Source organism: Myxocyprinus asiaticus, chromosome 14, assembly GCF_019703515.2.
Source record: "Myxocyprinus asiaticus isolate MX2 ecotype Aquarium Trade chromosome 14, UBuf_Myxa_2, whole genome shotgun sequence".
In the NCBI taxonomy this organism is placed as follows: Eukaryota; Metazoa; Chordata; class Actinopteri; order Cypriniformes; family Catostomidae; genus Myxocyprinus; species Myxocyprinus asiaticus.
This window is the reverse complement of record NC_059357.1, coordinates 17450798-17478529: the sequence shown is the minus strand read 5'-3', so window position 1 is coordinate 17478529 and position 27732 is coordinate 17450798. Positions and strand designations below refer to the sequence as shown.

At 37.1% G+C, this 27732-nt stretch overlaps 2 protein-coding genes across 5 annotated transcripts in view; both read right to left on the bottom strand.

The window, feature by feature from the left end:
* The window catches only part of LOC127452052 (calcium-regulated heat stable protein 1-like), a 34389-nt gene extending 17846 nt beyond the window's left edge, over nucleotides 1–16543 (bottom strand). Inside the window, exons 1-2 of one of the 3 annotated variants that reach the window (XM_051717208.1) lie at nucleotides 16132–16543; nucleotides 14851–14897 (exon numbers count right to left, since the gene is read on the bottom strand). The gene's annotated coding sequence lies outside the window, so the exon portion shown is untranslated. Of the gene's footprint in view, nucleotides 1–3750; nucleotides 3904–14850; nucleotides 14898–16131 lie in introns of those variants that run through there. The other 2 variants (XM_051717207.1, XM_051717210.1) reach the window with 2 other exon arrangements.
* Nucleotides 16544–18731: 2188 nt separating this feature from the next.
* On the bottom strand, nucleotides 18732–26564 carry LOC127452049 (N-alpha-acetyltransferase 60-like). 2 transcript variants are annotated; one of them, XM_051717203.1, is made up of 7 exons: nucleotides 26350–26564; nucleotides 25457–25572; nucleotides 25232–25361; nucleotides 21777–21873; nucleotides 21407–21641; nucleotides 20375–20556; nucleotides 18732–20278 (listed from the first exon to the last, which is right to left on the bottom strand). In XM_051717203.1, the coding sequence occupies exons 2-6, from the start codon at nucleotides 25564–25566 to the stop codon at nucleotides 20400–20402; spliced, it is 729 nt and encodes a 242-aa protein (XP_051573163.1). In that variant the 5' UTR covers nucleotides 25567–25572; nucleotides 26350–26564; the 3' UTR covers nucleotides 18732–20278; nucleotides 20375–20399. The 2 variants fall into 2 exon arrangements, with proteins under 2 accessions (XP_051573163.1, XP_051573164.1); XM_051717204.1 differs by having other exon boundaries at nucleotides 26354–26564.
* Between the last annotated feature and the right edge of the window lie 1168 nt (nucleotides 26565–27732).

The following is a 27732-nucleotide window of genomic DNA, read 5'->3' as shown; positions in this document are numbered from 1 at the left end:
TTGAATCAATGGAAGGCTACCCAAAATGTTTGACCCAAGTTAAACAATTTAAAGGCAATGCCACCAAATACTAACAAAGTGTATGTAAACTTCTGACCCACTGGGAATGTGATGAAAGAAATAAAAGCTGAAATAAATAATTCTCTCTACTATTATTCTGACATTTCACATTCTTAAAATAAAGTAGTGATCCTAACTGACCTAAGACAGGCAATGTTTTCTACAATTAAATATCAGGACTTGTGAAAAAACTGAGTTTAAATGTATTTGGCTAAAGTGTATGTAAACTTCTGACTTCAACTGTATGTGTGGTAGTAGTTTGAAGCTGAAAGCTTGTAGCCACAAAAAATGAGCTACACTGACCATGGATCATTCAAAAAGACAACCCTCTGGGCAATTACCCGTTTTCAAAATAAAGAAATCTCAAACTGAGAAGCTGCAAGATCACCCATAATAAGCCCATAATAAAACACGAAACAACATCATATTGGCCTTTCAGGGGTGGTGACAACTCCGAGATCTTAAAGGATTTAAAACCGACCCAGAGATGGAGTTTTTCTTGCTGGACAGATAAGATATTTTACTGGACCGATAGTAAGCCAGGTAGCTCTCTTATCGTGATAGTTCGTTAGATAGCGTAAGCCACTTTAATGAGGCATTTTATTATGGATTGTGATACTGCAGTGCTTTCAATTTCATTCGAGGAAGAAAGGACCAGTGCTCGAATTGAGGGGGTGCTGGGGGGGGGATCCGGGACCCCCTATAAGAAGTAAAAAATAGATAATGACAAATCTGATTAAATTCATGCAGTGGATACGGTAAATTTCGTGAATTAATTATTTACAATCATTTATATTAAGTTTGTTTATAGGCTAGTTGTCATGTCTCTTTAAAATGTAAACACCCCGCCCCACATCCAAAGACCGCTAAGCGCATGACATCATTGACATGACTGCTTGTGAAGCTAACTTTAGCTAAAAAATGGAGAATAATAAACCTCCACTCGCAGTCGGGAAGAGAAAGCTTCTTACTGACTTTTTTGAGGGGTAATTTTCTCTCTCTCTATATCTTTCTACTATATCTATCCACTCCATGTCGGGGCTTTTGTATTCCTTGCATAAATTGGAAACATTTAGGCTTACTCATTTTTCATTATTAATAGGCCTGGTTCTACGGGGGTGCTAGAGATCACGATGAGGATGAGTGACAGCTTTTTAGTGATTATAAAGGGAGCGCTCGTTGTGCGCTTTCTATGCTATATATAATCCATTCAGAATTTGTATAAAACTTGTTTTTCATGCTGCTAAGAGGAGGACCAACGGCCACGTACACGCTGCAAAGTTTCGGGAATTACAACCGCATATAAATGCGGGATTCACTCTTGAAATAGCAATGATTGACATATTGAGAACCATAGCATTGTTTGTTCTTGAATAAAGCAGCCTTTTTGACTGAAATGGTTGAATAGTCTGCTCACTCATAACAGTCCCTTGCCGCCACCTACTGATTTAACAATGTAACTGTATTGAAATCATTGAAAAATCCCCACCAACACTAACACACAGACTGACAGCCTGTCTTGTCACAATTTATATTTGTAATATCTAATGAACTAGTTTCATGCATTTAAACAAGTCTTTTGGATCAAATATTATTATCACAAAGTTTTGGGTCAGTTGCTTTGTCACCCTCTAAATCCAGTATTACTTGGAGTAAGCCATTTAAAAGAAGAATAGTAACTTATCTCTCTTTTTTTTTATATAACATTGGACTGAAAATGTATTTATTTTTTATTCTTTATCAACACAAAAGCCTGTTCTTTTATGTAAGCATGTTTTTAATAAATAGTATATAGTTATGCATATTATGATCAAATAAATATATTGTATATTTTGTATAAATTGTATATTGCAAGACTAACAACCCCCCACCCCCATCCCATGGTGAGGAGCCCCCATAAGACTTAATTCAATTCGAGTACTGGAAAGAACAATGGAAAAAATTTAACTTATGCTGGTAACAATCTCTAAACCAGTTACTACCTTGGTCTATTTGCCTGCTAGCTAAGTTATAGTTTCCACCATTTTTATGACGTTAATATCGGCAATCGTTATGTCTAATGTCATTGTTGCCTAACTTTTGTAATGCTATTTATTTTAAAACAACTGTTTTCAATAAGTCAAAACAACAGCTGAAGATTTGCTACTTACCTGCTCATAAGACATATTTTCAGATATCCAGTTTTCTCTTCCTTTCGTTATTTATTGTTTTTTTGAGGGGAGTGGGGCGAGTTTTGTTGTCTTTTGTGACATTTGCTCTTATATTTTGATCACCTGTAACCATGGTTCCTTCACAAACCATTAGATTCCATCCAGAGGCGAAGCCCAACTCCCAACGTAATTTCCAAAACAATGTTCTGCCGCAAAAACCCTGCAGTTTTATGCTTCGACCACTAGAGGGCCAAAAGTTACATAGTGTAGCTTTAAAACTTGCTCATTTTAAAGTGACATTGGTATCATAAGAACTTGTGTGGCAAGTTCTTTAAGCGCTTTAAATCTTACCAAGCACTGTGTTGTGAGCTTTACCTTTTTATTCTGCCCTCATAATGTTTTTAAATCCCTATAGATATATTTTTTTTTAATCCCTATGGAAAAATGACTGTGAAAAACACAGTCTATTCTCTATTCCAAAGAGGTCCAATAACAAGATGCACATTTTAAATAGGTCACATCTCCTCATTATTAGCCAAAAGTCAACAGAGGGAGGAAAGACATAACCCCAGGATGGGCAAACAAACCTCTACACTACGGTCAGCGATGGAATGTGCCTGAATTTTCCATCACCTCCACCTCTAACCATAGTTTGCTGTTAAAAACTCTGCATGCATAAGCAAATATCTCAGTCTGGCCCTAACCGACCACAATAGAAGCACTAAGCCATATTGTGAGCAGAGGTCCTAAACTAAAACAGGGTATGCCATGCAAGTATGCAATGCAGCACTATAGAACAGCACTTAATATAAAAAATGTGATTTAAATTTACTCAAGTCTTAAAGGTTGCAGGTCAAGAATTTGTAGTACTACCCACAAGCACAGTACGCCCATACATAAAGGGAAAAACAACCATATAGGTCAGTATGATGTAAATTTGCATTTCATTTAACAGGAAATTTAGTCATGGCAGAAACAAAGCACGTTTTGCAACGATCCTAAAACTGCTGCGTTTAATTTTTTTACAACCACAAAACGATACTACTAGTAAATTCCAGTTTAACAAGGTATTCATGGGCTTAAACAAAATCAAAAAAATTATAAACAATTCACAAGATAACACCACTTCTGCATGTTAATGTCACATGTTTTTGGGTGTTCCATAACAGCAAGTCAAATGTTTAGCATACTTTTTATACCCAGTGTACAAATTGTACAAAGTAGAAGACATATACTGTACAAAGCTCCCTAAAAATGTAAACAAAAGCTTGCTCTACAGAGACAGAACCTCAATTTACTGCATATGAGAGGCTTCAACAATTTTCTCTACAGACTTCATGGGTGGGATAAACAACCTACACTGGCAGATTAGAGCTGAACGTCAACAACAGGCAGTGATGCACGGTATGTTACTGCTGATTTACTAATCTGCACCTGATCTAGCAACTGTAATAACAAGCAGCTCTGATATCAATGGCATCTCCGCCCTTGAGATGGTTGGACTACTCACCAGCTACAGTGTGCTTGGTATATACGCTACCTATTCTTCCTGAACGAGGAATCACGACCTTGCTTGCACCAACCGCTTCCCTCTTCTTTACTCCACCTGGAGCCTGTGTTGATGGGCGGGGCTTCCCAGAGGGCCTTGGAGGAAGGTTGCAGGGGAACGTGAAGGTGGCAGTGATGGAGAGATAAAAGGAACCAAAACACTATCCATGTGGATGGTGAGCTGCCAGGCTACAGTACAGCTGTGGATACAGCATGCCCTAGAGGGGGACAGTCTATAAAACAGGGCTGATGAACACAGCATCTGAAGACATGTCAAGAACGGGGGTGGGAAATGTTGTGTGGGAGATAATTTGCCTTTTGTTTGCACTCAAGGACTAAGTGACACCTGAAGAGGCCCAGTTTCAAAAGAACACAGGAAGTGAGTAATACAGCAAGACTAAAACTCACAATCATTCTTTTATTACCCATCAACAATCTAATGAATGCACATTTCCAACAACAAAATCTGAGTAAAGGCTGGTGCAAACTGTATGATTTTGGCCAAGATGTTACGATCAGAGACAAGTTTAGGAAATTACCATAATAAGTAATAAGAAATCAGTCATAATAAACAAAGCTAACACAATTATAATAATAAACCAAATTATAAACATTTTTGCATATAACTATAACATGTTATATAACTAAAGCATGTTAGTTTACATGTTAGCATAGCATGTTAAATTAACTGCTAAATGAAAAATAACCTCAGCTGTGTGAGCTTTTAAAATAATGTCCTATGATAATTAACAATTAACATATACTGTAGGTGCGCAACAGCTCAGCCAGACTGCTCCTGTCTGTACCTTTATCTCGGTGGTTCTCAACTGGTTTTGCTTCAGGACCCAGATTTTACATTGGAAATCAAGTGGCGACCCACCATAGTAAAAACGTAACCTGTATTTAACGCATCCTGGGTCGCATTTCCTTTTATGTTGCATCGTGTTGTTCATGGTTTTCAAGTACAAGGACATGCATCAAGTGACATTATTTTTGTTTTTGACGTCAACAACAAAAGCGACAGGAAGTTTTCTCTCCCCCCTTTTAAAAATTGAAGAGCATATTTACTTATATGAGCCCATTATTATCCCGTTTGTTTCCTAATTTCAAACATAATTCAAACAGAACATACATATTACACAGGAGGAAAAACTCCTCATTACCATGGTTAGGTCAGTGTAGCTAGTCTTAAATAATAGTAATAATAATAACAAATTAAAGCTGCGAGCAGCGATGAACGGGCCCTCACACCCTGGTGCATGTTGGGGCTGCTGTGCCAGGGGAATGTCACTCCAAATTTTTTTTTGCATTGTTTAGCACATAAATGTTGTTAAGAGTGTATCACAGTGTAAAACATGTCATTTCCTGTTGCCAGTAGGTGGCGCTATGACTTTAACTGAATATTGGCATGTAGATGTATTCAGGCTGGGACTATTATCAAACATGTGAAGCTTGGGGCAGATTGGACATTGTATGTATGAGTTATAACAACTTCCTGTTTCATGGCAAAACATCGAACTTTGTCAGACCGTCATGGCCACGCCGTGCAGTGAAAATTCAAAAGCTTCACAATTTAGCATCACCAAGGCCTTTAGATTAGAATAACCAAAAATGAAGTAGATCTGATCAAATCTCTAGGAGGAGTTCGTTAAAGTACGAGGCCTGGAAATGGCAAAAACTGAGCAAAAATTGAAGAGAAAAATCAAAATGGCTGACTTCCTGTTGAGTTTAGAGCAAGAGACCAAGATACTTTTTTGTAGGCATTGGCATGTTACACAAATGTTCAGATTTTCGTACGTATAGGTGAAGCACAGCGTAAAGCGCACATTGTTGAATGTTTGTAGGTGACGCTATCGAGCCATTTTGCCACACCTAATTCTGAAACCCATATCAGATGTAAATTTTCGCCACTTCTGATGCGTGTGCAAAGTTTCATGAGTTTTTGAGTATGTTTAGGCCCTCAAAAATGCGATTCATTTGGGGAAAAAATAATAAACGCCTAGAAGAACAATAAGGTCCTTGCACCATCAGTGCCGGGCCCTAATAATTATAGTATTTATGAAAAAATAAATACTAGCTGAAACACATCTTGAAACTTTAACTACAACTGCCACTGTTGATATAAAATGAAGTCTAACAGATTCTACCTTTAGATTATGCTCAGTTTTTGCCATTTCCAGGCCTCGTACTTAACAAACTCCTCCTAGAGATTTCATCCGACCTACTTCATATTTGGTTATTCTAATCTAAAGTCCTTGGCGATGCTAAATTGTGAAGCTTTTGAGTTTTTACTGCACGGCGTGGCCATGACGGTCTGACAAATTTCGATGTTTTGCCATGAAACAGGAAGTTGTTATAACTCAGACATATAATGTCCAATCTGCCCCAAACTTCACGTTTGATAACAGTCCTGGCCTGAATACATTTACGTGCCAATATTCAGTTATAGTCATAGAGCCACCAACTGGCAACAGCCAATTCCAGGTCTTTTACTTTAACAAACTCCTCCCAGACATTTAATCAGATCAACATTATATTTAGTCAGTCTTAATCTAAAGGCCTTGGTGATGTTAAATTGCACAGCTTTTGAGTTTTCGTTGAAGGGTGTGTCTGTGGCGGCCTGACAAAGTTGCTCAAACTCATGAAACTTTGCACACATTTCAAAAGTGGGGAAAATTTACATCTGATACTGGTTTTAGAATCAATTGTGGCAAAATGGCTCGATAGCGCCACCTACAAAATTTCAACGAAGCAGCCCTCACGCCACGTTTCACCTATACATAAGAAAATCGGTAGGCATATGTAACAAGTCAACACGTACAAAAAAGTCTCTTAGAACCATATCCTTAACCCAACAGGAAGTCAGCCATTGTGATTTTTCTCTTCAATTTTTGCTCAGTTTTTGCCATTTCCAGGCCTCGTACTTTAATGAACTCCTTCTAGAGATTAAATCAGATCAACAACATATTCGGTCAGTCTAATCTAAAGGCCGTGGCGATGATAAATTGCGGAGCTTATGAGTTTTCTTTGAACGGCGTGTCCGTGGCGGCCTGACAAAGTTAGATGTTTCGCCATGAAACAGGAAGTTGTTGTAACTCAAACATACAATGTCCAGTCTGCCCAAAACGTCACGTTTGATAACTGTCCCGGCCTGAATACACCTACCTGCCAAAATTCAGTTATAGTCATAGTGCCACCTACTGGCAACAGGAAGTGACATGTTTTGATGTATAGTTATAAAAGTCGTGAAGTAATAAGTGTCTTACCTCAGGAAAAATGAACTTTCCAGTCAGACGTAGATAAAGTAGGCCTACTAAACTGCCAGAGAAAAATCTTGTTTAAATATCTGCTGTGATATAAGATTCTGTCAGGCTATATGTCAGTTTCATTATTCTGATGTTATTACCATATCTTTGATAAAATTTGTTGTGAAATAAAAAGCCTTTACCTCCTTAACTCTCCTGTCCTCTCAAAATTACATACAAATACATGACCTGGAGAATGAAATACATTATAACATAAAAAGTGCTAAAAAGTGCTACAAAAATGTAATGCCATTCCCCTGGCACAGCAGCCTCAACGTGCACCAGGGTGCGAGGGCCCGTTCATCGCTGCTTGCAGCTTTAATTTCATATGAAACTATACAATTTTGTCAAAATATAAGTTACTTTTACTCAAGTAAAATCATGAAACAATTTTGTAAAGGTGATGATAAAAAAAATAGCGCATAGCACAGTGTTGCTCTTTTCCTCCTCAGTGCTGTTTGGCATGTCAGGGCTACCTGTTTGAGAGGTTCGACTTGACTTCCTCCGTAATGCTTTAAACTAGAAAAGTCTCACTAGAATTGAAATTGGTCACATCAGTTTTGAGGTCTCCGCTCCGCAATATCGAGGGAAGCCCGGTTGTTGCGCGCGCGCGCCAGAGAGCAAAGCAGATCATGATCGCGAGCTGGTTCCGTTACACTCGTGCGAAAGTGCAGATGAGAAGCTTTTAGCTGATTACGAGATTATAATTAAATCTGCCTTGGCAGTCCTAAATAGGCTATCACTTGGGCGGCCGCCGAAATATCTTCAATGGGAGAACCATGGCATTGTTCTTCCCTGCTGTCCGCGACCCAGTCCGAATAGACCTGCGACCCACCAGTTGAGAAACACTGCTTTAACTCACACACACTCACTTATATCAGACCCCCTCGCCTCGCTTCTCTCTGACATTTTCTCCACTGCATATGTGTGTGGCGCAAGTTGACAACTCTGACAGGCAGTCGAGGAGGAAAGGAGATGAGATTCTCCGTCCGGTTGCATTTTTTTCTCAATACCATAGATAAGCAACTGTACATGGTATGAAAACCGTCAATTTTCATACCGTGGTATACCGTGAAACCGGTGTACCGCTGCAACCCTAGGTAGCACTGGCTATAATAAAATGCTTTTTCAAACAATTTCAAAAATTATATTTAAAAACTTTGATAAAAGTCTGATATTTTGGAAAATACTTGTAAACTACCTCTTGAGGCCGCTGCCATTTTGGTTCTTTTTACATGACAAGGTGGTCAAGTCAGAGCTTTCATAGAATTCCTAGAAATCTAGTAACTAGAGTAATTCTGACATGGCATTAATGCACAATTAGCCTCTGACAAATTTCTGACAGTGTCTGAAATTTTGGGTTACAGCCCTACTGTGTGACAATGTGGAAACATTTCAATTTCATGTCAATAAAGAAGTCAGAACTTGACACAAGTGATCGTCCAATCAACCCTGTAATTCATGACCTGTATGAAATATGTCGCAGTCTGCCTTGGCTTTTACACAAGATCTCACCGGGGTCATATCAAACAATCTGACAAGCGACAATCATATAGGATAAGGGAAAACATTGTGTACACCAGACTTATATATACACTAGAGCAATATGGGATTTTTGATAGCGATACCGATTTTAGAGAAGGAAAATTCACCGATTACCGATATGGTGGCCGATATATTTAATTTTTGAGCTGGAATGAAAACAGACCTTTTCTATGTGGATTTTTCACCGATTTTGCACCGATATGACTATGCAAAGGTACTCAGAAGGCTGATTTTTAAATATTTTTTATCAAAGAATATTTGACATTATTATTATACATTGTCAACAAATTCTAGAAATGAACACTGAGAAAATAGAGAATAAATAGAAACACAATAAATAGCTAAATAAACATCAGTACTGTTTAGTATCAGTCAAGTGCTGACCATTAAACAGAAATGTGTGTTTATCGCAAATTCACCTCCTTGATTATCATCTAAAATTAATTTTAGCGTCATAATGCAATTTACATTTTCTGAAGAAGCTCAGCAAATGCGATCCGAGGTAAAGAGGGTTAGATTTAAAATATTTAAAAGTTTTAAAAGGTTCAAAAGCTGGTTTTCTGAAAGTGAACTCATTGGACAAATAGTTCTGATAGTTTTTAGTCTTGAAGTGTAGAAAATGTCATTCAGCCGACTTTATTCATCTACAGAACAGGGTAAGGCTAATTTAAGTTTGTGTAAAGAAAAGGCATATATATAGGTCTAAAAATATTTATTTTTTTCATTTAATGCGTTTTTCGTTTGTTAATTTATTTAATTTAATACAGGGAATTTTGCCGGCATTTTTGCGAAAGTAAGCTAAACAATAATTTTATAGAATTGGGCTATAGTGTTCCAAAAAAAGCACACTGAAGCTTTTCTCCTAGTATTGTGTATTTATTTTTAATTTAAAACATCTTTGTGCACAGAAATTATATGTTTTTTGTATTGTGGGCTAATTCCGTGACTGCCGTCTATTATTTTGAATGGTGTGTAAAAGCAACTTTAATAAATAAACAGATGTCTACCGCAATTAAATTAATCACAAACAGTGGCCATTCATTTGTTCTCCGTGCACTTGTCAATGTGCATGTCTTGATACGAGATATTTGTGTTGGCACTCCTGGAAGTGTCATGTTTGCAGTGATCGGATCTTTATGCCGTTCAGATCAATCCATAATCACGTACAATAAATTGGCTTTTATGGATGTATACCTTGTCGTCATGATTAACACAGGCTAACGATTGAGGTAAATTCTGTCATGTGACACTAAATTTTTGCGTTAATGCCATTTTTCTCGACAAAAAGTGTTTCCAAACCAATTTTCACAACGTTTGAAGTATCGACATAGAGTTTATGCGCTAGAGTTAAACAGAAAAATATTATGTCGACACTTGTGGAATTTAGCGATAATTTGCATTTCCATCAGCTTTATTTTGATGCGCTAAAACTTTTTGCGCAAAAAATCCTTGGATGGAAACGTAGTTACTTAAGTAGCTACGTGATTAGTTAGTTAGCTATAAGCTCGTTGTCATGGAGAGTAAAACGGACTTTGTTTACTTTACTTTCCAGCATTGTGTCTCACCAACTATGTAACAATATAGCATGAAATCCACACTCATCAGACACAATCCACCACCGCACCGTTGTCTGCTGAGCTGCAAAAAGATGCTCTGATGTTTACCTTTCAATCTGCTACATTACTGACTGCACTGACAAACTATAGCTGGCGAACAGCAAACAACATGATTGACATGGTTGTCAGGGACAAGGTTAATGTTATATTAGTTATATTGAAAAGGGAAAATTATGGGGTCATTTTTTATTAAGTTTCCAGTATGTATTTCACAAAGTAGTTAACTAAACTTACCAAGACACCGCTTAACTCCGCCCTGTCTGCAGAGCCACCTTCAGCTCAGAGTCAGCTCTGTAAACAATGGAGTCGGAGCGTGCTCTGCTGGACAAACTACGCTATGACACCAATTCTAAAGCATTGTTTTCTGCATTATATGTTCTGAAAAAAGTTTTCATATCGGCGCATAACGGTAAAATATACGCCGATACCGATATATCGGTGAAAGGCTAATATCGGCCGATAATATCAGCCGGTCGATATATCGGTCAGGCACTAATATACACATTTCACAAAACCACACCACCATAACTGAATAAATAAATCAATCATTGTCACATCAGCACAGTCAAACCCATCATGCCCAGCTTAGCTTTATTTGTTCAGTAACATGCCTACTCTTGCCCATGTATTCCCTGATGAGAACATGCTAAATGGATTTAAACTGATGACTGATGAATATAATAAAGAGTACACATGGCACAGCCTGCAGCAAAAGCTATAAGGGGAATAATGCAGCCAGTGACAAAACCTATACAAGGTCCAGACACCTACTTTCTCTCTTTTAGGTCTTTCTTTGCACAATGTCGGCACAATATAGACCCCTGCTTTAACATTTTACAAGTGTGCTGAAATAGAAGTTGCATGAACTCAGGTAGCATTTTAAACCTGATGGGTGCCCTTGGTCAAGTGTTCCAAGTACACGCAACTTCCTCCAGTTGCATATACGACTTAAAGGGATAGTTCACCCAATAATTACAATTCTGTCATCACTCACCCTCAAGTCGTTCCAAACCCCTTTGACTTTCTTTCCTCCATGGAACACAAAATTAAACATAAGGCAGTTTGTTAGTCTCATTTACCATTTACTTTATTGCACCTTTTTTCCCACACAATGACGTCATCTTTTGTGTTCCACGGAAGAAAGTTTGGAACAACCATTTTGGTTTAACTATTCCTTTAAAAGGTATTTTACAGTTAAAAAGAAATTCAAAACTCGCCTACCCCACATCAACATCACAAAACCACAGGCTTCCTGAATAAATGCCACTGCTAAACCTGTTTACACATTCGATTGTGAATATATTCAAGCCAAACCAAAAATGTCAACCAGCAAGTTGATACACATTAAAAAAAAAAAAATGTATTGTTCAAAAATGCACAAGAACATGGATTGAAAGTTGTGCTTTACAGAATTAAGAAGGGTGGAGAATATGTTTGAAATGTCAAAGTATTACTGGAATAGTTAGGTAACATCAAAATTTCCACATGGCCTTGAGACAAAGAATGGGTTGAAGGAAAAACGGGGAGGCAGTGACCTTCTGTTCAATGGATCAAACCAGGAAACAGCTAATCAAAACTGATATGTTAACTCCTTTCTTCAGATTAAAGAGATTCAGGGTAACCTTAGAAAGTGATCCTTGTATATGTTATTTGGTGTGGCATTGTAAGGAATGGTAGTTCAAGGCTAAACATTTGGTAGTTTCTGCTATAAGCAAGCTCAAGCACTTAACAGCTACTTGTGCACGGTTTCCATTCGTTCACACCTCAGACTGAAAAAAGCTCTTGGAATGGGTATGAAAAGATGTAAAAAGGTTGGGGGTAGTGGGAGGGGGGAGAGGACTCTCACTCACAATAGAGATGTCTAAACAGCAAAATATGAGAAAACAAAAGCAAAAAAAAATGTATGGGAACTTTGCTGTATATCAACCATGGGACAAAAGTATGAACATGTAGAGAGTGAAGATGACAGAACGACTTATCCCTCTTTTTCTAAAGAAAAATCCCGTTCAGTAAGGCACATAAAAGTAAACGGTTCACAAAACATTAACTACACACTGTTTCAAAAGTACAGCCACAATACTCAAACATAATACGTGTTAACATTATTCTAGTGAGATAAAAGTCACTTACTGACCTTGTCTGTGTAAAGCTATCAATTATTTCAACTTCATTGTCTTGATAACAAAGCGCTGATAAACCCTGTAGGCCTAAATCCCAGTAACTTTCACAGGATGTAAAGAAAACCAAAAAGAGGGTTGACATGAATTTGATATTTCGGTTTCATCATTGTCTTCTGTTTTTGAACAAGCTGTTGTGTTATCCTTTCCATGATCAGAGTTATGGAGAAGATGCGATGGAATATGCGAGTCTCTAAGCTGCTTCATGTTTGTAGCGCGAGTAGCAGAACTTCGGCCAACAATTGTGTTCGCTCCGGTTCGGTTATCAACTGCGGTCCATTCTGAAGAGTGATTCCGATCTCAACACTGTGTTTAGTATAAAAGTCCACTCTCATATCTGGGCCAGGAACCGCTGTCACATCCGCGTGATATTAAATTCTCCACTGTAATGCGAGCTTATGCATGAGGCAGCGCAGTGATTGTATGTAAGTGTTCCTTCTTATGAATAATGTGGAGAAAAGCACAGAATCGAACGACGTTTTAGCGTACTCTACTACCAATCACAACTCAGAGTTTACGCATATATCTCATATTTTATGACGTTGCTTTAAGTTTAGTTTTAAACTGGAAGAACGAAACGGCTCCAAAAAATAAAAATAAAAAACTACTTTACCCTTAACAATAAAAATAATGAGTGCTATAATTGTTTTCATTGATGTGTAACCTGAACATATCTGTTAACATCTCAAAAAATTGTGGGTGGTTTTATGACCCTTTAAAGCCAGAATGCCTTTAAACTTGCAAGCATTTACATCTCAATGCTATTCTCTGAAAAATCAAAAACTTCAAGTAGCTTTCTCTATAAATAATTACCATATTTTGTCATTTCATTATCTTAGCGACTGTGAGCTTTGTCTTGAGTTTCTACTGAAACAGATAACTGCCATAAAACGTAAACCAGTGTGTACTTGCTCAGTTTTTGATTACTCTTTTATAACTTAACCCTTGCATTCTGTTCATATTGGAGTAACAGTAACACTCATACTGTTCCCGGACAAAAATGTCCAGAACAGTCTTCATGTAACTTGTATATTCCAAAATACGCGATAACATATTTGACACATTTTGTTTGTCACACCTCTAAACTAATCACTGACCATGATTTTACAAAGAGAAGACTTAAAAAATACTTTCAATACTTTAATTAAAGTGTGTGTGGGTGGTTGTAGGTGTGGGTGTGTTATGCACTGTGGCAGTGTTATGTGTGTTTATGTTCTGCATTGTATCTCTATTTTCTGGTCTCACCCACTGATTTCCCCCATCAATGGTCTGACAAATTTGTCTGGGAACAGTGTGTGTGACTTTTTATTTTTATTTTATTTTTTTAAACCACCTTAACTTGATGGAATCATTTCAGGATTTTTGGGTGGATTTAGATGATAAAAGGAAACGTCACAAAGACCCAGACCACTCTGATGAAGGATACCATATAATATATATATATATATATATATATATATATATATATATATATATGTATATATATGTATATGTATATATGTATATATATGTATATGTATATATATATATATATATATGTATATATATATATATATATATATATATATATATACACACAATACTGTGTAAAAGTCTTAGGCACATAAGATGCTTCACAAAAACATTTGTCTTAAGATGGTTATTTATATTTTCAGTTTTAGTGTAGGAAATATAGGAAATATACATTTTAGACTCCCAAACATTTCTTTTGCAAGTAGAATAGAATAGAAGAACAGGGAGCCCTGCAACAGATGGCATGGTCCCCAAAGAGCCCCCCACTGAATATTGAGTCAGTCTGGGATTACAAGAAGAGACAGATGCAGTTGAGACCGAAATAGATAGAAGAACTGTGCTGAATTCTCCAAGAATCTTGGAACATCCTTTCTACCAACAACCAAGAAAAACTGTATCCAGGTTTACCTAGGAGAATTGGTGCTGTTTTGAATTCAAAGGTGGTCACACCATATATTGATTTAGCTTGTTTTATGTTTACTGGACTTTGTATGATGTTAATTGATAAATGAAAACTATTTATGGCATTATTTTTGAAGACATCCTCACTATGCAACATTTTTACAAGTGTCTAAAACTTTTGCACAGTACTGTGTGTGTATATAAGGGATCAAAGCAGACAAAAATGTCCAAATAGAACATACGGGTTAATGCTACCAGGGTCTCCATTTCTTCAAAGACAACACTGGACAATGAAATAAGCCCTTGTGGCTACAAAGACACAGAAAACCCTGTTACAAAAGAATCTGTCTGGATAACCTTTTACCTTGTAATTATCTAGTGAGGAAACAGAGCACACTGCAAACATGGAAGTATTTCTTTACTTCTAGCCACTATTACAAATTCAGTTCTTTATTACTGTACAACTAGAGAACAATCCATTGCTCAAACAATTATACTTAAAAGCAATGCTTGTTTACGACACAATATTGCCTACCTTCTTTGCGTAACATTGGTGTTGAAGAATTGGTCTACGCAGAAAAGCTTTATTAAAAAAAAAAAAAAACGTGGTCATGAGGTGAAGACCCAAAAGCCATTTATTGAGACAGCAAATAAACACTGCTTTAAACTAGAAGCACCAGATTATGAAGCAATCATTCCTCTGTTTTTCAAGCAAATGCAACAACAATTTAATATACAATTCATGTATACATGAACAAAATTCATATGTACAGTAAGTAAGCCTCCACAAATCTCAAAAGCACCAAGTCTGGGTGGCACCACGTTTACTGTGGTTCACAGTGATTCTGAAGGCTGTGTGCATTTGGTGTTGGAAAACTGTGGACAGTAGCCAGGAAATGGTAACTTCCTATATGCAATCAGCCTTTTCCCTGTCCTTGTGGTTTATCACAAGTCATTCATTTCCAGCCACTAATTATGAATAATACACTAAGGTTACTTTCAGCAATTTATCGTGCAAACAGCTAAATTATGTGCAATTTATGCAGCTTAACTGTTATAAGCAACTTTAGTCATCACTCCAACTCGAGACACTTCATTTGGAGCTTTATATCCAAAACAAAGAACACAAAAAGTTACATTATGGCTTTTCTTCTTAAAGCAAAACTGAAAATCTGATCACATCTGTTGTCATCTGATGTTAACAAGACTTCTACAATACTGAGTCAACAAAGTGAGAGTCAGCAATAGACCTTGATTGCAAATTAATCAGGATCATATTTCCACTCTTCTACCAAAACACCTTCCTTACACGTTATAACACGTCTTTCCTGTTTATTTCCTAGAATTGTGGCAAATATTTACTGGTATTGTGATACTTTGGTGCGCTTTGACCCCTCCCTATACCAGCTCAACTTGCATTTTATGCATGAAACAATTTTGCAGACGTTACTTAATATTTCGTATTTGAAACATCCCCCATATGTTCATTTTTGACCTTTAAAGTTACATATTTAAAATGTTTATGTAGAGAGAACTATCCTGCCTACGATCGAAGATGCAACAGATTAACACTGTAAAAAAAAAAAAAAAAAAAAAAAAAAGAAAAGATAGATCTATTAGTCTACTGCAATCCGTTTACACTGAATTCCAAATAATCCGAATTCAATTCTTCGATCTTCTGAATAGTAACACGAGCACGCTTAATTCGCTTTCGTTTTACTTTAATAATAAATAAATAAATAAATAAATAAATAAAACACGGTAAGTCGCTTTGTTTAAGTCCACCCTTTCAAAATCTATCAAAATCCTCACTTACCGTTTGTAAATGTTGCAAGAGCGAAAAGACAAAGAAACGTAGATACAAAGGACTATTGTTTTGCGAAAGAGAACATTCAAAAGAAGACACGGTAGCGGAGAAGTTGTTCGGCGTTTGCTGGTCCTGTCTCAGTGTGTGAATGTAGGGATGGGCGTATCTATACTACAGTATCAATACTTCCGATACTGATGTGGTATCAAGAATATCGATCCTCACATAAAAATATTCTTAAGTTGTTGTTGTTTTTTTTTTTTCTTTTTTTTTTCTTTTTTTTAAACCAGTGATCTTATTATTTAGATAACATGAATATTAATTCATCTCATAAGCTTCGAAGTGGAAAAAAATAATAATAATTATATTAGCGAATAGCTGGAACTATTTTTTCTTCCGCTCATCTTGACGCGCAGAAACGCGAAAATACACGATCAGTCACAGCGCTCGTTCAAAGAGGAAGCAGTGCTTTCCTGATGTAATGACAGAAAAACAGCATCTGAAGTGATTCACACGAAGTAATGACAAACCTAGACGTGACATGTATTATAAAGGGCTTGTGTGACCATTTTTACAGGTTTATTAAATATTTAAGTTGTTAAAACATTGATAATGATCTGTAATCCTCGTTAATAAATGATACCCTCATGAAAACTTACCATGGATTTACTGTAGTAATGGTGTATTAACCAACCAACACAGTTGTGTTCAAAAGTTTGCATACCCTGGCAGAAATTGTGAAATTTTGGCATTGATTATGAAAATACGATCGATCATGCAAAAAAACTGTCTTTTATTTAAGGATAGTGATCATATGAAGCCATTTATTATCACATAGTTGTTTGGCTCATTTTTAAATCATAATGATAACAGAAATCACCTAAATGGCCCTGATCAAAAGTTTACATACCCTTGAATATTTGGCCTTGTTACAGACACACAAGGTGACACACACAGGTTTAAATGGCAATTAAAGGTCACTTTCCCACACCTGTGGCTTTTTAAATTGCAATTAGTGTCCGTGTATAAATAGTCAATGAGTTTGTTAGCTCTCACGTGGATGCGCTGAGCAGGCTAGATACTGAGCCATGGGGAGCAGAAAAGAACTGTCAAAAGACCTGCGTAACAAGGTAATGGAACTTTACAAAGATGGAAATGGATATAAAAATATATCCAAAGCCTTGAAAATGCCAGTCAGTACTGTTCAGTCACTTATTAAAAAGTGGAAAATTCGGGGATCTCTTGATACCAAGCCAAGGTCAGGTAGACCAAAAAAGATTTCAGCCACAACTGCCAGAAGAATTGTTCGGGATACAAAGAAAAACCAACAGGTAACCTCAGGAGAAATACAGGCTGCTCTGGAAAAAGACAGTGTGGTTGTTTCAAGGAGCACAATACGACGATTCTTGAACAAAAATAGGCTGCATGGTTGAGTTGCCAGAAAGAAGCCTTTACTGCGCCAATGCCACAAAAACCCTGGTTACAATATGCTCGACAACACCTTGACACACCTCACAGCTTCTGGCACACTGTAATTTGGAGTGATGAGACCAAAATAGAGCTTTATGGTCACAACCATAAGCGCTATGTTTGGAGAGGGGTCAACAAGGCCTATAGTGAAAAGAATACCATCCCCACTGTGAAGCATGGTGGTGGCTCACTGATGTTTTGGGGGTGTGTGAGCTCTAAAGGCATGGGGAATCTTGTGAAAACTGATGGAAAGATGAATGCAGCATGTTATCAGAAAATACTGGCAGACAATTTGCATTCTTCTGCACGAAAGCTGCGCATGGGGCGCTCTTGGACTTTCCAGCACAACAATGACCCTAAGCAAAAGGCCAAGTTGACCCTCCAGTGGTTACAGCAGAAAAAGGTGAAGGTTCTGGAGTGGCCATCACAGTCCCCTCTGGGGAGATCTCAAATGTGCGGTTCATGCAATACGACCAAAGACTTTGCATGACCTGGAGGCATTTTGCCAAGACGAATGGGCAACTATACCACCTGCAAGAATTTGGGGCCTCATAGACAACTATTACAAAAGACTGCACACTGTCATTGATGCTAAAGGGGGCAATACACAGTATTAAGCACTAAGGGTATGAAAACTTTTGAACAGGAGTCATTTAATTGTTTTCTTTGTTGCCATGTTTTGTTTTATCATCATACCATTCTGTTATAACCTTCAGTTGAATATGAATCCCATAAGAAATAAAAGAAATGTGTTTTGCCTGCTCACTCATGTTTTCTTTAAAAATGGTACATATATGACCAATTCTCCAAGGGTATGCAAACTTTTGAGCACAACTGTATATATATATATATATATATATATATATATATATATATATATTATATATATATATTATAATAAAGTTACTCATTTTATCCAAATAATTCATAAAGATTCGATTTAATAGAGGTGTCGGTATTGGCCTAAAAGTAATTATAAGTGGTATCGTCCATCCCTACTGTGAATGAAGTTCCAAAGAGACGTGACTAAACCGATGCCATCCAAAATTACGTCATTAAATGACAATTACCGTCAAACCTCCAATATTCTGCAGAACCATCTGAAAACCGAGACACAAACACAATGCTGTTCAAGGAACTTATTTCATAATCTTGGTTTATTTTATTTCTCTTTTACCAACAGGTCATCTCAAAATGCTCTTTATGGATGGATAGACAAATAATACATAATACATTTATGAGTGACAGACAAATGGATGGATGCAAAGGGATAAATGGTCAGAGCTTTATGCATGATCACAAACACTAAATGTACAATTAAAAACACCACCACTGGTTTTGCATTCTCTCATTGAACACTAGAGGGTGCCACTGCACAATTAGGAAACTAGTGACACATACCTTTACTTTCAATAATTCTAGGCATGTTCTTTTGGGTTAGGAAGTATATCTACGCATTTGGAAAATTAAAAGGAAAAGAAGGGTTTTCATTATAAGAGTATAAAATCAAAACTGCTTTCCCTCTATTTAAGTCCTTACAATCAACACAATGTAAATATTATACGCATTTAAATTTAAACCTTTACAATGCACCAATTCACAAAATACAAAAATTTGTAAAAGGTATTGCAGAATAATTGTCTCACTCTCAACTACAGGTGATAGTGGAGCCATTACCTATATCAATAACTTGTTAAAAATGATTTTTCATACATAGTGCATCATGGCAACACTTTTTCCTTAAAGTCAAAATTCTGAAAAGAAATATAAGTTCCATATACAAAGAGGACAAATACATACAAAAGTCCTAAGTCTTACACAAACAGACCCATGTGCCTTTGTCTCATCAAAGATATCATGAAAGGACAGTCACAAACTAACAGAAATAGACTTAACATTGCAGACGGTTGGTCATCTTTGATCCTGCAAAGTTGCATAATGCAGTAGTTTGTTTCTCAAAGAATCTTATTTGTAAATGTAAATCCCTGATTCACATCAACATTCAAACACTTCCCTTCTACTACATTCACCTATTTCCACTTTAAAAGAAAAGAAAGTACACTACATGGAATGACAGGATGTAGTGCTCTAGCTAAATTAGGATTTTCAGAATTTAAAAGGACTTTGCACATTTAAATTTGACATAATACACATTTAGTGAGGTGGAGCATTTTCTAAAACTGTAGCCTTTTTCCCTTTATAGCAACAACTACATTCATTGCCTCTGTGCTAACATAATTAAAACAATCACTTTAAATGTAGTACTTAATACTTAAAACTGGGGGCTGAAATATATGTTGTGCGTCAAGGTGTAAATGCACTAACAAAACACTAGAGCTTGACACATGCATGAAAGTGACTTAATAAAAAAGTATGCATCTTGGAGATACTTTTACCATCATAAACCCTATAATCCTCTAAACAGACCAGGCACACATAAAAAAAAAAATCTATTTATATTAAAAATCTGGGAAACCATAGCATATTTCTACACAGCAGCAGAATTACAGGCATGAAGTGGAGAGATTGTTAAGAGGGCAATCTACTAATGGCAATGCATATATTATATAAAGTATATATAATGTACACATATAATACACTGCTCGTCCAGAGAGATCCACTGTCAGTCTTCACAATCCAAGCTTGATGAGTGATGGTGTTACCCAAACAAATCATTCTCTTCCACCTGATAAATAAGAAAACATCAGACCATAGAATGATAAAATTTAAGTGTGGAAAGTGGACGCAGAGGTTTACTATGAAGAGCCAGAGTCAAGGTTACCTTGCATTGTTTGGTCTGATGATCCTCACATTGTTCTGCTGTACTCAATGCCACTCTTGGAAGAGATGCTCGACCACGGCAGAAAGCTGCGCAGCAGATTCTGTGCTTGCCGGTATATTCTCTGAGGAATAGAACATGGGCTCAGACTAGCCAGTGCTGAACCTATATGATGAATATAATCAGTGCTAGACGAGTCAAGAAACACAAACGATACAGGAACAGTACAGTCCAAGTTCAAATTCCCAATGTCTAAAAATAATAACAGGATAACTATGTTGTACCAACATCCCCTTAAAAGTGAGTCCGTAGGCATAGTAGGCAAGTGCAGCTTCTAATTTAATGGAGAAAGACCTAAATCACCCAAACTGCTTGTTAACATTACATTTCAATGACATATTTCATAACACATTTCAGGCTGGACCATCTAATTGGCATGATTGGCTTTTTAACTAAAAGGCGGGATTTTTATTCTTACAGTAAGCACTGTAGTCATTAAATATTTGCTTGGTCATCTCTAAAGCTCCCTTGAATTTGTTCTAGATCATCAGTCGAGACATTATGGTGCCTTGTGTACACAGGAGGTATACACACACTGCATGTGAAGTCATTGATTGACTAGGCGGCCTTAGGTTTCGGACAGAGCCTTTATTAATGCACCAGGTTGCTAAGTTGCTTGGCAACCTTAAATAACCTAGAGTTAGGCTAATAAACTAGACCTGCATGATTTTCTTTCTTCTGTGGAACACGAAAGAGGATGTTAGGCAGAATGTTAGCCTTAGTCACTATTCACTTTCATTGCATTTTTTTTTTCCATTTGATGACAGTAAATGGTGATTGAAGCTAACATTCTGCCTAATAACTACTTTTTTCTTTGGGTGTGGAACAACATGAGAGTGAGTAAATTATGACAGGATTTTCATTTTTGGGTAAACTCTCCCTTTAACAATGTGTTGCCAATCACCTTGATTATTCTCAGCACAAGAGCACACATACAAATAGACAAAAGAACACATTAGATAAATAAAAGGATATAAGATAGTCCATGGTGGATGTCCGCCATTGATGTAGAGGACATATGTGAACCCATCCTTCAGCACTCCTCGTATAGAGTAATAATACGGTAAATAGTGGTGCTGCTTAAAGTCTCTGTTCTCATAAAAGTGAATGGCAGTGTTATTGGTGGTGAGCACATGCAGGTAGATAGCTTTACAATGGTCCTGTGCCATGGTGGAGATGTGCTCCTTTAAACTGTCTAATAACAGAGAGCCTGGAGAAAGAAAGAGAGAGATGAGTGACCTTCCAAACTGTTTGAATACAGTTCAAGCTTTATAAGAGAAGGTATCTGCTACAGCAGAATTATTTCCCAAACATTACGCAACATCACACAAACTTCACCTCTCACCTATTCCATGTTTACGAAACTCCTTCACGACTCCTAAACTCAGGATGTAGGCAACTTGAGTGTCAATGGGAAAGCTGGAGGCCAAGATGTCTCCATCCTGGAGGAGAGAAATGCATGCTAGCAGTTAGCAACACAAACAGTGGTTATCTGAAATATTATACTGTACTTAAAAAAAACAAATAAAAAAAAATCTGCTTAAAAGGGAGTTCACCCAAAGATGAATTTATTTAGTTCACCCATTTAATCACCCCTCTTTTTGTTCCAAACTCATATGGCAAGATCTTCCATAGAATTCACCATTTACTTTCATAGCATCTTTTTTTCCATACAATAAAAGTGAATGTTGACAGAGGTTAATATTCTGCCTAAAGGCGTGGTCACATTTATCTTGGCACTGCGAAATTCCATTGGCATGGGTGGACGTTGAGTGTGTGTGAAACCAGCAAAAAACTAATCGCCAAGCAATCTCTTTTTAATGCTGCATTTTATACTCTGGGAGAACAAAGTTAAAAAGAAACTTGCCGCTAATATGGTATTCAATTGTGAATATTCAGTGTACGAAGCACCGCCCACACAGAGGTCACTGCCAAACCAAGTAACTTCCTATTGTTCAGCACAGCAAATACAGTAAAAGTTTACCAAACTTGAACTCTACGTGAAATCCGGGAGGGGAAATTCCCTCCCGTTAAAAAGTATTTTACGCAAAATTCACCATCGCACAGATTCCCATTGAAATTACTGTATTTTGCAGTGCGAAGGTAATGTGACCGGAGCTTAACACCTCCATTTGTGCTCCACGAATGAAAGTCATATGGGTTTTGATTTGGAACAACATGAGGGTGAGTAAACAATGACAACTGTCCTTCTAAAAACCAAAGAAAAATTTGGAAACATAATTTCTAGTTAAATATACTAAGCATGTAAAAATGCTGACCTGACAATAAAAATTCATGACACTGATTATGGATTTTATTCAATTATAAATGTATTCAATAATACACTTAATTATAACTTCTACAGTAATGTATTATGTTCATTTCTTATCTAAAATAGCACCATATTTGATTTTTGACATGAATGAAAATGAGGCAGTGAGGGATAGACTTACAGTCTCTTTAATGGCTTGCACAGAATAAAGCTGTATAAAGCTCCTTGATCACATCTCATTTTCCACAATTTATTTTCTCTCGAGTTTTTTGTCTTTTTGGAAAGAGGTTTTTATTTTCAATGTTTTGTCAGTGGAACGATCCAAAACACTTTAAGCAACAGTACAACACACTGATGAGACGGTTAAGTCTATCCCTTACAGCCTCCTTGTTAAAGATGGCGCTACTGTGAATAAGATGGAGTGTCCTTCCTGTTTCATTTGTGCATTCAGCATGTTTAAAAAAATATATGTTTTATTAAACAAAGAAAACATTTAAATATAATCTGTATATACACAGTGGTCAGTTACTGCAACAGCCTTCAGTAGGAGATATAACTGTACAATGAAGAGGCAAAATCCTCTCTAATGAAGGTCAAATCCTTTGCTGCACGCAGTAATTTAGTCTGTTATCCAATTAATCACCTTCTATTAAAAGATTTTATATATGTCAGAGCATCTTAATTATCATCCTCATCCTTTACATTAAAGCTCAAGAGGAAATATTCTTCATGGCTGGTTAAACTGAATTTTTACTCACTCAAATCTTATCTCAGGCAAACATTTACTTTAGATACCACAAAATATTGTAAACAAGTATAGGGGTGGGCGGACAGGTATGAGTATATTTCATTGAAATGTTATAGTATATCATTCACAATAGTTATTTTTGCTTGAAATTTAACACAAATTGCTTGTTTAAAAAACAAATGGAAATGCCTATTATTGGACAATACAGTGAATTAAATTCTTTGCCAATTAAAAGTAGCTACTTTATCTAATTTGATTATTTTTTCCTTGTATTAGGAACTTGATGGACGCACCTCCAAAAAATTAAGATTGTTCAAATGAATAAGTCTGTCATCAGTGCAAAAACTTCTGCTTCACATTATAACACATAAGACAAAAAAAAGAAAACTAACATTTTTAAAATGTTACAATTTACTGACTGAAACCAGCTTCCCTAAGAGGTATCATATACAAATGCTACCTGTGAAGTCATTGACAGTCATTGGTTTTGGACACAGCCTATACAAATACACCAGGTTGCTACATTGTTTGGCAACCGTAAACAAGAGTTAGGCTAATTAACTATATTATTTGGCAGATAAATTGTTTATTGTGATTATTACTTGAAAATAAGTTTATTTATTGAACATTTGTGTCTTTAATAACATTGCTTTCCCCAAGGTTTACTAAAGGCCTTTTTAAGGAGGTTTTAGGTACTCTTTGTAGTGCCTAGGAAACCGGGATAAGATCACTGTAACAAACAGCATCTCTCCTGTGGGTTATTGCTTTACTCTTACACGACAAGCGATAAAAGGTATCTCTTCCATGTTAATCAAATTTTGTCCGAAACAATCGCAACCACGACAAGCATAAAGACATTGTCAATCGCTTGGTTTAATTTCTGCAGTCTCTGTAGACTCACTCAATGTGAACTTTCATTGGTCCAAAATCCCGCTCATCATAACTGTACATGCAGCATCAAATAAGTTCTGACTGGCTGTGATTGTGATATGTCGCGCGGCAGTTTTGTGTTCAATGTAGACAGACAAATGCTTGTTGCTGCAATCTTATTGCATGGGACATGCTGTTAAGTGGACTGTTGGATGCAGAATGTATTTTTTGGCTATAATAGTACTTTTTAGCATGCTTCATCTTTAGATTGCAGAGTTTTCTGCTAGGTCACAGATTTTTTTTTTTTTTCCTTTTTCTCCCAATTTGGAATGCCCAATTCCCAATGTGCTTTTAAGTCCTCATGGTCACGTAGTGATTCGCCTCAATCCGGGTGGGGGAGGACGAATCCCAGTTGCCTCCGCGTCTGAGACCGTCGACCCGCGCATCTTATCACGTGGCTTGTTGAGCGCATTGCCATGGAGACATAGCGCGTGTGGAGGCTTCACGCCATCCACCGCGGCAACCACGCTCAACTCACCATGCGCCCCACCGAGAACGAACTGCATTATAGCGACCACGAGGAGTTTACCCCATGTGACTCTACCTTCCCTAGCAACCGGGCCAATTTGGTTGCTTAGGAGACCTGGCTGGAGTCACTCAGCACGCCCTGGGATTCGAACTAGTGAACTCCAGGGGTGGTAGCCAGCGTATTTTGCCACTGAGCTACCCAGGCCCCATTTTTATTTTTTTAATCCACAAAAAGTTAACAAGAGTCACACCCATCAGAATAACAAGTTAGTCTACCTTCATTGACTTGTTTGGAATGACCTGCTCTATTTTAAGTAAATGATCACAGAATAGTTTTTTTTTTTTTTGGTGAACTATCCCTACAGACAAAAGGCTCTCATACCTCTTTGTGCACTTTTGTTCTGCTTTTTATTTCTGCCACAATCATCCCCATAATTCCACCTCTAAAGGTGGCAGCCAGAGAGAAAAACTTCTTGTTTGATGTGATGTCATGATACCATGAGTCTGGATACCTGACACAAAACAAACCAACAACAGAGTGTGTAAAAAGACAAGCAGCTATAGAATTAGCATGTACTGGATCTGTTTAAAAGCACTGGATACTTACTCAATGGGGAACCACTCTCCACAGAGCACCTTTATTCTCTCTATGTCATCGTGGCAGAGCAGGCGGAGCTTTATTTCACTGAGGGAGGTGGTAGGCACCACGTCTGTCATTCACACCTGAAAGATCAAGTCGAGATTTAGAATTGTACACTTAAAAAAAAATACAAAAAATATACATGCATTTATGCATTTTCTTGGTTAGAAAATCATTCATTTGTTGTATTGATCAGTTGGATTACCATTATGTCTTTGAAAGCATGATGGGTGAGGGCCATAGTGGCTGTTACCAACAACTTGCTTTCAAAAGCTTTTAGCTACATATCTAGTGAATTATCATCTCTCAGGAGAAATGTGATATGTGTAATCTGCTATTGGCCATGTTACTTTCGGTTTGCTGTCAACTGAACACTCATTTGTAAGGAGAAAATAGTTATATAAGATGTCAAAGTAAAAAGAACACAGCTTTTGCCATATTATTCAGCAAATGACAACACCATACTGTACTAATATCTCTCACATGGCTTTACACTATGTTAGTAACACATAGGAGGCGTTTTAAAAACGTCAGTGTAGTCTATATAAATTTCAAGAACAAACCATGGTTGAGTAAATTCATATACCCACAAAAAGTAAAACTGAACAACAAACACCAAAAAAACTCTTTAATTAAGTGAGCTCTCAATGGCTGACAGCTGGTTTAGCACCCCTGGCTTTCGAAATATACCGACATAGATTTTTTGAGCCTATACAAAAAATATCTGGAAGAGTGAAAATGTAGAAAGGTCTACAGCGGCATGACCTGGGAATACAGTGCATTAATATAATCGAAAAAGCTGATTTGTTTACAAGCAAACAAGCAGGCAACATTAGCTGAGATGCTAATTAATTCCTAACCTGCCTTGTTTCAGCGCCTGGATAAACAGAAGGATACGCGGCCGTTTCTTTTATTGCGGTGGAAAATGTTTACTGCTGCGGTATCATGACGATAATGTGTAAATTTGTGTCCGGGATGAAGAAGACACATTCAGCCAGACACTCAAATTGCGCTCTGTAATGCATTAGCATAGCCACTAGCACTTCGACAAACTCCTGGTAGCCACTTCCGGCTAGTTTCTTTCCGGGCGAACATCCGACAACGGCGAAGTGAAGAGTTGTAAAATATGTATGTGCAATATTTTCAAGTGAAAACGACATTTTCTTTGTTTTTAATGTTATATAAATAAATATAATAATATGTGAGGGAATTTAGATGAATTAGCAACACTGTGCAGAAGCCTACACAGACTGGCATAGGATAGCCTACATTAAATATAGGATGACTATATTCTGGTTTTCCAAAAAGAGGACACCTTTTTTTTTTTTTTCGCCGGGGGGGTTGGAATAATAGGGTTCAAAACAGTGTTACTATGAATGCAAACTTTAATACAGTGAAAAAGACACTCTATTATCATAACATAAATATATATAAATAAATAAAAATTTCCAACAATGTCCATGTACTAAAATAAAATATTTGATGCCATGAGTGTACCTTCATTTACTATTACTATTATTTTGAATGGCCTTGGAAAATGAAGCAATGTGATAACAATTTTACCTGGTCGCAAAAAGTAGTCCGTTAATTTACCTGATGAACTTTCACCTTTTGCTGACCCTGTATGCTTCACAGCGCTAATGTGTGCTTCTAAATCACTTGCTCCTTTATTAGCAACTGACACATAAGTGCCAGCTTTACATGTCATACATTCTGCTTCCCACGGGTCTCGACCTGGACGAAAGCATGGGAATTTTTTGAGCAAATCTTCTGTAAATTTGCACTTTCTTTTGGGAATTGTTTCCACTCAGCTGTTATTAGCTGCTACTGTCAAGCAACTGTTTGATGCCGAACACAACAGCGCTTCGCGCGGTCGCGGAGAGATTGACAGGCAGGAATTTGGCCAATAGTTGCTGCAAGCCTCTTATAACCGACCAATAGGTGTGCGGAAAGGCGGGACTTACAAAAAGGGGTTAAAGCAAAGCAAATATGCGCGCACAAACAATGAAGTATTAGACCAGATGCACATCATAATGCAACTAAAGCCAAATCCCGGACATTTTTTTAAGGTCCGAAAAAGAGGACATGTCCGGGAAAAAGAGGACGTATGGTCACCCTAATTAAATACAAAAAATGAATACATAGAAATGAAGCTAATACAGTATTCAAGTCATGTATTTCGCACGTGTATTTAAACTGCAGACACATGTAGCGCCCCCTGTTGCACCGAAGTTAGATCATTA

Bases quoted from the DNA above. Each gene is read 5' to 3' on its own strand.
- LOC127452049 (XM_051717203.1), bottom strand. From the start codon at position 25,566: ATGACAGACGTGGTGCCTACCACCTCCCTCAGTGAAATAAAGCTCCGC. The intron at 25,362-25,456 runs GTAAGTATCCAG...GTTTTGTGTCAG, and splicing joins GGAGAGTGGTTCCCCATTGA to GTATCCAGACTCATGGTATC. The intron at 20,557-21,406 runs ATATCCTTTTAT...CTCGTCTAGCAC, and splicing joins CATCCACCATGGACTATCTT to TGATTATATTCATCATATAG.